This window comes from Hirundo rustica, chromosome 20 (assembly GCF_015227805.2).
Source record: "Hirundo rustica isolate bHirRus1 chromosome 20, bHirRus1.pri.v3, whole genome shotgun sequence".
Taxonomy (NCBI): Eukaryota; Metazoa; Chordata; class Aves; order Passeriformes; family Hirundinidae; genus Hirundo; species Hirundo rustica.
In genome coordinates this window covers 9,466,295-9,476,709 of record NC_053469.1, presented here as the reverse complement: position 1 = coordinate 9,476,709, position 10,415 = coordinate 9,466,295, and the positions used below count along the sequence as shown (strand labels likewise).

The following is a 10,415-nucleotide window of genomic DNA, read 5'->3' as shown; positions in this document are numbered from 1 at the left end:
CGTGTCTATCTCGGCGATGGTGCGGTCGATGTGGGCTCGGGCTGACCGGAGCCCCGCCAGGCTCTCGCTGGTGTCGGACAAGCGCCGGGAGAGCGTCGCGATCCGCGCCTGCAGCCGGCCCCGCTCCGCCTCCTCGGCCTGGATCCGCCCGCTCAGCTCATCCCTCCGAGCGCGGAGCTCCGACAGCCCTGCGGGGCGGCACCGTCAGACGGGCCCGGCCCCTCCCCGGCCCCGCTCGCCCCCGGCCCGGCCCGGCCCCTGCCCGGCCCCGCTCGCCCCCGGCCCGGCCGCGCTCACCCTCCCGCAGCGCCGCGTGGTGCCCCCGCAGCGCGGCCCCGGCCCCGCTCATCGCCGCGGCCGGCTCGGCCCCGCCTCTTCCTGCGGCGCGGATGGAGCTCTCGGCCGCCTGGCACACGCTCAGCACCGCGCTGGTGCCGGCCGCCGCGCTGGGGCTGGTGAGCGGGGACCGCGCGGGCCCTCGGGGGTCGCTGCGCTCCGCCGGGCCCGGGGCAGGCCCGACCCTCAGCCCCCGGGATGCTCCAGCCTCGGCTCCTCCCCGGCCGGGCCTCTCCGGCTCTGGGTCCGCGGGGCGGCTGCGAACGGCCGGGGACGGGGGGAACGGCCGGGGCTGGGGGAGGAGCGGCCGGCGCTGCCGGGGCTGGGGAGGAACGGCCGGGACTGAGGGGGGAACGGCCGGGGCTGGGGGAGGAACGGCCGGAGCTCGGGAGGAACGGCCGGGTCCGGGGAAGAACGGCCGGGGCTAAGGGAGGAACGGCCGGGGTTGGGGAGGAGCGGCCCGGGCTGAGGGAGGAACGGGGCCGGGGCTGGGGAGGAGCGGCCGGGCCTGGGAAGGAGCTGCCGGGGCCGGGGAGGAGCAGAAGCGGCTCCTGGCTGTGCGGGGGCTGGTGTCTCCTGGGGGCTGTCAGCGAAGGGCCGCGGGTCCAGCCGCTCTCTCTCCCTATCACCCCAGCCAGGAGTGGGATGAAAAGGCCACAGCTTTGCCGGTCAGGTTGTGTTTCCGCTCTCTGTCAGAGGGAGCTGGCGTTGGCCAAGAAAGGGTTTTGGCTCAGGCCATGGAGTTTTGGGCACCCGCGGGTTTTGGCTCACAGCATTCCCACCAGCACGGGTGTCCTGCTGCAGCTAGCAGCAGGAACAGTGTGTGCGGGTGTGAGCCCTGGGAGGTGGGCGTTGAGCTTCCATCGGTGGGCTGAGAACCCGGCAGGTCGCCATGAAGGAGCAGCATCCCTCCGGTGCAGTTTGACAGCAGAGTCCTTGCATGCTCCGTCAAGTGTTGAACTCGTGTTCCCTCCGCTTTCCAGGCAGCCCCGAGGCCCGAAGCTGCGGGGCCCCTGCAGGATGCCGAGCTCCGGGCAGCCCTGGACGTGCTGCAGTGCTACGACTTGCACTCCGTGGTGGAGGAGTGGTTCATCGAGGTGCTGCAGACTGACCTGCAGGCGAATATCGCCCCCGAGTTCTGGAACTGCGTTGGCCAGTATGAAAACACGGCCGAGGAGCCCCAGTGCGCCGCGCTGCTCCTGGACGCGTTCAGTCTGCTCAAGTGCCGCCTGGAGCCCTACCTGAACAGCCTGGAGCTCCTGGAGCAGTGGACCAAGGCAGGCCTGCTCCTGGGCACAGGCGCTCAGACGCTGCAGGAGAAGGTCTACACCATGTTCAAAGCTATCCTCTTCTTCTCCACGACCAAATCCTTCCAGGAGATGATCCAGCAGTTCTACAGCCGCACGTTCAGGATATACATGCGGCAGTGGAAGAAGGGAGAGGATGGAACGAACGAGTGTGAGAGCAGCATGAGTGAGACTGAGCAGGAGAGTGACCCAGAGGAGGGTGGAGGAGAGGGCCAGCTCTGTGCAGGCTGCAGCAGCAAGAGGGAGCAGTGCTGGTGCCCTGAGGCCATGGAGCAGTTCCAGCAGCTCAATGACATTCTGTAGGTATCTCGCAGTGTGGGGCTGTCACTCTGGGCAAGGGGAGGGCGGTCTGGATGGGGAGCAGCAGCAGGTTTTATTGATCCCTGAGAACAGGAGGAGCTCTGTGAGTTCAGACTGTGTCTTGGTGGTGAGTGGAGAACTCAACAAGGACTTTTCTGCTTTCACCTGGTGCTTGAACAAGAGCAGACCTTTAGACAGAAAGTTCCTCTCCCTGGTTATGAGAATATCCTCCTCTTGCTCCGAGGCCTCTGATCACAAAGAAGCAAACCAGTGCAAGGTGTCCCGGCCCATGTCAGGGGTTTGGACTAGATGATCTTTAAGGTCTGTTCCAACCCCAACCATTCTCTGATTCTGTGAAATTCTTCTAAATGAATTTGTTGGCTTTAAGTAATGTAAGGAAGAAGGGATAGCAGTAGTGCCGTGTGTTACATGTAGTGCATCTGTGTGGGCTATCAGAGCGTGTGGCCTGAGCTAGGCCTGCCTCTGTACAGGGAGGGTGGTGCCTTCAGGTATAAGATTTCTTGATTTGCTGCTGCCTTTGCTCCCACACGTTCCTGACGGTGTCCCTGTGCCCGCAGCCGCCGGCTCAGTTTGCTGGAGAGGGTGAGCGCTGACGCTGTCACCACCATCTTGCACAGGATGATCGAGGAGAGGATGGAGCAGCGCTGCCGTGGGGAATACGAGCACTCCTTCCTCAACGAGTTCCAGGAGGTGAGGCAGCTGTGGGGGCACAGAGTCCTCCTTGGCACATGGGCAGCTGTTGTTGGCTTTTAGCAGCTCAGGCTAAAAGCAGATTCCAGCTTAAAACACCTGGTCCACGCCTGGAGGGGAGGTGGCTAAAAATCCCCATTTTAGCTGCTGCTGGAGGGGAAGGTTTGCTCTGGCCTGTGCATTTTGACCTTCACGTTTCACCTCATGATGCCTGTAGTAATGAGGGAATTTCTGTGGTTCCAGTTTACAAACCACAAGATCAACAAGTGCCACCTGGCCTGCAGAAGGCCCTCCCTCTGTGTAGGTGAGCCCGTAATTAGAATTTCTGTGGCTGCTTTCAGCGCTCTTTCCAATTCCCTGTAAAATTGGAAGCAAGGATGAGAGAGGATACTCTGGTATTGATCTCACCAGTTGCCACACAGAGAATTAAAATCTTTCTTTGCAACTGCCCAGTTGCTTTGCTGCTACTTCAGCTAAGTTGATGTTGAGCTGTTTACCCACCATGACTTTAGAATAAAACTCTTCTCCGGGTTATGGCTCCTCCAGGACACAATCCTAGCTCAGTGCTCCTTGCCCATGACCTTGCCTTTCCTGTGCTGGAGAACCAGGCCTGGAGCCAGGCTCCCATGCAAACCAGACACCCTAGATCCCTCAGTCTTTGCCATGCCAAATGTTTTTGTTGCCTGCAAACATCAGGAATCTTTTTGTGTTTATTTCCTTTTGGTTGTTGTGCAACGCTTTCTTTGCTGCACTTCGTATGAAATGCTTTTGGATGGAGACTGTTTAAGGATATTTTCAGGGCACCACAGAAAACACAACTGCATTCTGCTTGTCAGATGCTGCCCTTGCTTCCACCTCCTGTTTGGCCATAGAATATTGGAGCATGTCATGGTTAGGAAGAGGTAATTTTAAGGAAAGAAAAAATAAAAGCACAGGCCGGGAAATCTAAAGGTTAAATAGAGAAGTCTGAGAAACAGCTCACTGAAAATAAAATTACAGGTGCTGAGGGCAAAGGCTCTTTGAGGCTGAGCCCAAAGCAGCTGCCTGAAGTGTCGGGTCACAATCAGGCTGTAACAGGAGCACTCAGGGAAGATAAACTCGGGGGGGAAGAATGGTTTGGTTTGATAATGATTCCTTAAAATCGTGTTGCTTTGCATGTATTGTAGTCTCCTGTCCTTTTGTCCTTTAGGGGAATTCTTTATCAGCTTCTCCACAGTTTGGCCAAGGTGTTTGTAGTACTTAGGTTTGTCCTGGCAAAACTTGTGCATTTTTTCAGTGTTTCCTCTGTTGAGTAGATAATTAAAAATAAACATCAGCAAACCAAACCTTGACTTAGCATTTTGTTTCAGGCTGTCAGAATCTATCAAAAAACCCCCCTAATATGTAGTAGTAGAGTAGTAGTAGAACATCTTGTAGGATATTGGTACTCAAATACTATCCCAGGAAGTGGCATATATTTGCTAATTGATGGGGGGAAAAGGCATTTGTTTTGAACATCTGGATATTGTAATTGAGTATGTTTGAAATTTGACTATTACACACTTCTCACTAAAGCTCAAATATAAAAAAAATTACCTTTTTATACTCTCTGTTCAGATTTTTATTTTATAATTCAGTGATGAGGGTGGTATTTGGATTTTAAATGCCTACGTTGTGTTGGGTGTCTGTGACTTCTTGGGATATCTTGTTTGCTTTTCACTGATTTCAGGAACCATAGAAATTTTATGCCAAGGATGGTATAATGGGCAACTTGCTCATTTTCTTACGAATGGGATAGTTCTGCAAGTACAGAATGGGATGAAACTCTGCAAGAATGGAATAGGCTGCAAGTTTTGGAATGAACTCTGTCCTTTTTGGAACCCAGTGCCTGCACACAGTCTGTGGTCGCCCTTTATCTTCTCACACCCAGCTGCACAGTCCATATCCTGTATCTAGTTAAAGTTCCAATTCTTTCAGCTGGGCTTTCCCCAGCTATGACACAGGCTGGGGCACCTTTGAAGAGCAGCTGGGGGTGATGTGTCCTGGTCCAGCTGCCCCTTTCTGCTGGCTGTGGTGGCTTGCTGGGTTGGGATGTGGCTGTGCATCCAGCTCTGTGTTCACATCTGTTTCTCCCTCTGGTTGTGCAGTGGATAGAGAAGGTGATTGGGTGGCTGAGCAGGGTGTTCCTGCAGGATGGCCCCTCGGCACAGTCCTCCCCAGAAGCCAGCAGCACCCTGAAACGCTGGCGCTGCCACGTCCAGAGGTTCTTCTACCGCATCTACGCCAGCATGCGCATCGAGGAGCTCTTCAGCATCATCCGAGGTGCTTCACCCTGGGGCTGGGCCTGGGGGTGTGAGAGATCTCTCTGATGTGCCACACTGCCTCCCCCTGCCTCCCCTCAGAGCCTGGTGCTGCTTCTGATCACTGCTTGGTTTGCAGATTTCCCAGAGTCAAAGCCTGCTGTGGAGGACCTCAAGTTCTGCCTGGAAAGGACTAACCAGAGGCAGCAGCTGCTCAGCTCCCTGAAAAGTGCCCTGGAAATGAGACTTCTGCACCCTGGTGGGTTTTACATCCCTGTCTGTGTCCTGACACTCTGAGGAGCCTGGGCACGAGTGGGGCTCTGCTTGGAGCTGGTCTGGTTTCCTGTTTGAGGAGTGAGGGACTGTCACTGTGCCCATCACACATTCTTCATGTTCCAGTGGGCATGGCAGCAGCAGCTGATGGCATCCCAGCCCTCTTTGGCCTCATTTTCACACTATGGTCAGGGGCACAAAGTTTAGCTTTGGTCCAGGTGGGCAAAGGCTCCTTTGCACTGTCCAGGCTCAGCTCTGAGCCTCTGTTCGCGCTCAGAGCTGATTTCTCGGGCACATGGATCTGATCTGCCCCATTGCCTTGGGCAGTAGGGCAGCAAGCCCTCCTCCCACAGCACAGATAGAACAGAGGGCTTGGACCACCCAAACCTCTTCTATCCAAGCCATTATTCTGTGCTGCAGGACTCTGACTCCCTCTGCTCCTCTCCTGTAGGAGTCAACACCTCCGACATCATCACTCTGTATATCTCGGCCATCAAGGCCCTGCGGGAGCTGGACCCTTCCATGGTGATCCTGGAGGTCGCCTGTGAGCCCATCAGGAAGTATCTGAGGTAGGAGGCGTGTGGGGCAGCGTGACACAGCCCCACATCCCCCTTCCCTCCCCTTCCCTCACCTGCTCCGTTTCCCTTCTGCTGGCAGGACTCGGGAGGACACGGTGCGGCAGATCGTGGCTGGTCTCACGGGGGATGCTGAGGGCTCGGGTGACCTGGCCAACGAGCTCTCCAAAGCTGACCCAGTGACCTTGGAGAACGGCCAAGAGAGTGATGATGACATCTCAGAGCCAGGGGACTGGGTTCCTGACCCAGTCGATGCAGATCCAGGTGAGGTGCCAAGCTCAGCAGCCCTGGCAGCCGCCTGGTTTCCCTGGTGGGCTGTAGCCTTGAGCAGCTCATGCTCTGGTCCTCTGGAGCTGGGCTGGGCTGGGGCAGGTCCCTGTTCATCTCACACTGTTGTCTGCTGGATTCCACCAGGGAAATCGAGCTCCAAGCGTCGCTCCTCAGACATCATCAGCCTCCTGGTGAGCATCTACGGCAGCAAGGACCTGTTCATCAACGAGTACCGCACGCTGCTGGCTGACCGGCTGCTGCACCAGTTCAGCTACAGCGCTGAGAGGTGAGGCCCCAGTGCCCACACCCAGGCTGCTGTGGCAAAATCACCTCTTTCCTTTTACCTCCTCTCTGAAGGGTAGAACCTTCAGACTCAATCCTATGAACAACAGCTGTTTGTGGAGCCAGGAGTGCCTTTGGCTGTTTCCTTTGCAGCTTTGAGTTTGCCTCTAGAATTCCACGGTCAGATCTGCCCTGGACTTGTGCTGATAGAGCAGTGTGTAGGAATTTGGAGGCACTGACCTGCTCTTAGCTCCATCCCACATGTTGTGATGGCCCCTCAAATGGGAGGGATGGAAGATGTTTGGTTCTGAAACACAGGAAGTTCTACCTGAACATGAGGAAGGACTTTGCTGTGAGGTGACTGAATAATGGAACAGGAGCCCAGAGAGGCTGTGGGGTCTCCTTCCCTGGAGATACTCCAAACCCATCTGGACACAACCCTGAGTGACTGCTCCAGGGGACCCTGCTTGAGCAGGGAGGTGGAACTGGGTGAGCTCCAGTGGTCCTTTCCAGCCGGAACCATTCTGAGATTCTATCTTCAAAAAGCTGCTGGCCTAGAGGAGGTGGCTTGTTCCTCACTTGGGTGCCAGGAGCCACCCCGGGCAGACACTGTGCCTTGCAAGGCTTGCTAGGAAGAGCATCCTTGTGCCAGGAACTGTGGCACCCTTGTGCCAGGGACTTCCTTTCTTTGGCTGTGTGGTGAGGGCTAGAGGCCAAGCCAGGTTTGTCCATCCGAGGGCCCCGTGCCTGACCTGCTGTGTCTCTTTCCAGGGAAATCCGTAACGTGGAGCTGCTGAAGCTGAGGTTTGGTGAAGCTCAGATGCACTACTGTGAAGTCATGTTAAAAGTAACTCCCTTTTTTTTTTTAATTTAAGTCCTGGGTGTTTGAGCCCATTGGGGAAGGGGAGGGACTTGAGGAGTGACCCAAAAAAGGGTCTTTTGGGAAAGTGGGGGTTCCAGAATGCCAGTGAGGGGCTGATTTGTGACAGGTAGAAGTGCATTTAAATCACGTTTGTTTTTAAGCTCTGTGGGTTGGATTATCAGCTCTGGGGAATGGTTGCTCTGGTGCTGCTCTCTCCTGCCCTTCATGCAGTATCCTGGCATTGAAGAGCTGGGCTCCTCCAGCTCCTCTGGGGGTGGAACTCTGGAGTTTGATTCTTTTGGAGCACTTTAGGAAGAACACAGGTGTGGAGGGCCTCCAGTAAAGGCAGTGTTGAGTTGTAACCCCTTTGTCTGACATCCCACTAATTTTTCTGAGTATGTAGCAGACTTCCAGGTGAACACACATGATCATGTCCTTTCCAGTGTCCCCATCCTCATTTGGAGAGAACACTGTTCACCTTGTTTGAGCCTCTCCTTCACTAATGGTTAGCACTGACTCTGAAGGGAAGGAGCCACCTCAGCCTCCTCTGCCTGTTGCAGGACATGGCCGACTCGCGGCGCATTAACGCCAACATTCGGGATGAGGAGGAGAAGCTCCCTGAGGAGGAGAGGCCTCCCTTCAGCCTCGTGGCCATTATCCTGTCCAGTGAGTTCTGGCCACCTCTCAAAGAGGAGAAGCTGGAGCTTCCAGAGCAGATCAAGGAAGCCATGGAATCGTATTCCAAGAAGTATGAGAAATTAAAGGTGAGCCCACCTTAACCCTCCTTATGGAAGCTTTATCATTTTCCTTTAGCTGCTGGTTGGCCCACGCTGTTACAGTGGGGTTTGCAATAACCCAGCACTTTGTGGTCCCTGCTGGGAGATCTGCTGTGAGCAGCTGCTTCCCCTTTTCTCAGGCCATGAGGACCTTGAACTGGAAGTACCACCTGGGGCTGGTGAGCCTGGACGTGGAGCTGGCTGATCGCACGCTCTCCCTGTCCGTGTCTCCTGTGCACGCCGCCATCATCCTGCACTTCCAGACCAAGAGTGAGTGCTGTGGAACCCCTGTCTGTGCTTCCATGGGTGGGAAAGCCACGTTCCTCGGGCAGCTGGAGGCTCTGAGAGCCTTGGCAGGAGGACCGAGACCTGGTGCATGGCTTTGGATCTCCCACAGGGTGTCCAGCACCCAGCAGGGCCACAGCTCTGCACGCCTCTTCTTGTTCATGGCACTGCCTCCCCTGCCTTCCCCAGCTTCCTACCAAATCCTGGCAGGCTTGGGTGTGGGAAGTGTGCTGTTCTCCACCTCCTCTCAGATCTCCATGGTCTGTGCAGGCACCTGGACGCTGACAGAGCTGAGTGAAGTGCTCAAGGTGCCCGTGACGTCTCTGAAGAGGAAGATGACGCTGTGGCTGCAGCAGGGAGTCCTGCGGGAAGAGCCTGAGGGCACCTTCACTGTCATTGAGGAGGAGCAGAAGGACCAGGTGGAGAAGGTTGTTCTGATTGACAGTGACGAGGAGGGGGACTCTGCCATGGCCTCACAGGCTGACCAGAAGGAGGAGGAGCTGCAGGTACCTGTTCTTGTGGTGATGCAAACATCCTGTATTTTGGGCTTGGGAAATCGGATCCAAATGATGGATTCAGTTTGCACTGTGGATTCACGTTTTCCACTGCCAAGTGGCTGAGTCCAGCACAGACAATTGAGTTTTGAAGGGGGTATCTCTTGGTTAATCTCTTGGTGCTGGATCGCAGCCTTCCCACCAGACAAGTGCCCAGCTGCTGAGTCAGGAAATTAGAAATCTTCAAATTGTTTGGGGGTTTTTTTTCAGTTTAAAAAAAGAAAAAATTTCAAGACATGATTTCATTTTTGAAAATAATCATAACTTGTTTGGATGCACCCGACCTCACTTTTTGGCACTTCTGAGTGCCCAAAAGACTTACCCAGCACTAACAGCTGGATCTCTGCCTTCTCTCAGTTGTGGTTCCTGGACATTTCCAGTGCCTTTCCTGCCTGTGAGTCACACTGTGTGTGCGTGTTTGGCAACACGGCGTTGTCATGCTGGTGTTCATCCACAGAGGGTCGTGCATGTGCTGCACTCACTGCCTAGCTCAGTGTCCCAGCACTTTGCTGCTCTTCTTGGGTATGCCCTGGTTAAAGCCCCCACGCTCACGGCTGAGAGCAGAACTCCCTGCCAGCTGCATCCCTGCCTTGTTTTGGGGTATTTGCTTTATGCTGTAGTGTCAGTCGTTCACCATAGCCCGTGTCCCTCTGCAGCTGTTCTGGACGTACATCCAGGCCATGCTGACCAACCTGGAGAGCCTGTCCCTGGAGAGGATTCACAGCATGCTCAAGATGTTTGTGATGACCGGCCCCGTGGTTACTGAGATCGATATCCAGGAGCTGCAGGGATTCCTCCAGAAGAAGGTCCGGGACCAGCAGCTCATCTACTCGGGGGGGGTCTATCGCCTGCCCAAGAACTGCAGCTAACCTGGCAGTGTCCCTGCCCCCTGGGCACCCCTGCCTGTGCTCTGCTCCAGGGTGCCACCAGCTCTCGGTCTCCTGCTGGGGCGTTCTCTGCCCTGGGGGTTTGCTCTACCCCCTTCCCCAAACGTTTCCCACATGGAGGCAGCTCAGCAGCAGCCCGGACACCCCACAACGTCTGGGTCTGCTCCTCACATCCCTTCCTCCCCTACGTGAGTGCCTGGGCCCACCTCCCTGGTTAATAAATAACAGTAGGCTCTTTTTTGCAATGATGCCAGTTCTTTTCTTTCCTCTTGGCACTTCCCCACGCTGGAAGGGCAGGCAGGAAACTCCCCAGTCTGCCAGGCACCGGCCCCCTTTCCTTGGGTCTCTCTCCCAGCCCCAGGAGGTTTTGGGAGGGGTCTGTTGGCTCCAGCTGCTGTCTGAGGCTCTGTGTGTGGCTAAAGCAGCGTCTTGCAGCTGGATGTGATGAGTGAGACCCTGCCCAAGAACAAGGCTTGCTGCTGTCTCTGACAGGCAGGGAACAACTCCAGGGTGCCCTTGTTTGGGACTCTTAAATTGTGTGGAATGATTTTATTGTGGGACAAAGAATGCTTTAGATGGATGAGATGTAGCAGTTCTTCAGGACAAGCTGGAGGAGATGCAGTGGATTATCCAGGCCCTGGTGGGATTGCTTTGCCCTGGCACAGCTCCTGTCTGTGTCCCAGCACCACGGGGCTGCCCTTGGGGACAATGTCCTGGG

The 10,415-nt window shown here is 55.7% G+C and overlaps 1 protein-coding gene across 1 annotated transcript; it reads left to right on the top strand.

Moving 5' to 3' along the window:
* Positions 1-389: 389 nt before the first annotated feature.
* Positions 390-9,938, top strand: ANAPC2 (anaphase promoting complex subunit 2). The gene is made up of 13 exons (XM_040083540.1): positions 390-455; positions 1,320-1,942; positions 2,522-2,654; positions 4,781-4,955; positions 5,073-5,192; positions 5,658-5,775; positions 5,864-6,045; positions 6,196-6,337; positions 7,105-7,180; positions 7,756-7,959; positions 8,112-8,241; positions 8,527-8,762; positions 9,467-9,938. Exons 1-13 carry the CDS (start codon positions 390-392, stop codon positions 9,677-9,679), a joined length of 2,418 nt encoding a protein of 805 aa, XP_039939474.1. The 3' UTR covers positions 9,680-9,938.
* The last annotated feature ends 477 nt before the right edge of the window (positions 9,939-10,415 follow it).

Coding starts and splice junctions, on each gene's coding strand:
- ANAPC2 (XM_040083540.1), top strand. CDS start 390: ATGGAGCTCTCGGCCGCCTGGCACACGCTCAGCACCGCGCTGGTGCCG. Junction 1,943..2,521: donor CAGCAGCTCAATGACATTCT/GTAGGTATCTCG, acceptor CTGTGCCCGCAG/CCGCCGGCTCAGTTTGCTGG. Junction 8,242..8,526: donor CCTGCACTTCCAGACCAAGA/GTGAGTGCTGTG, acceptor TGGTCTGTGCAG/GCACCTGGACGCTGACAGAG.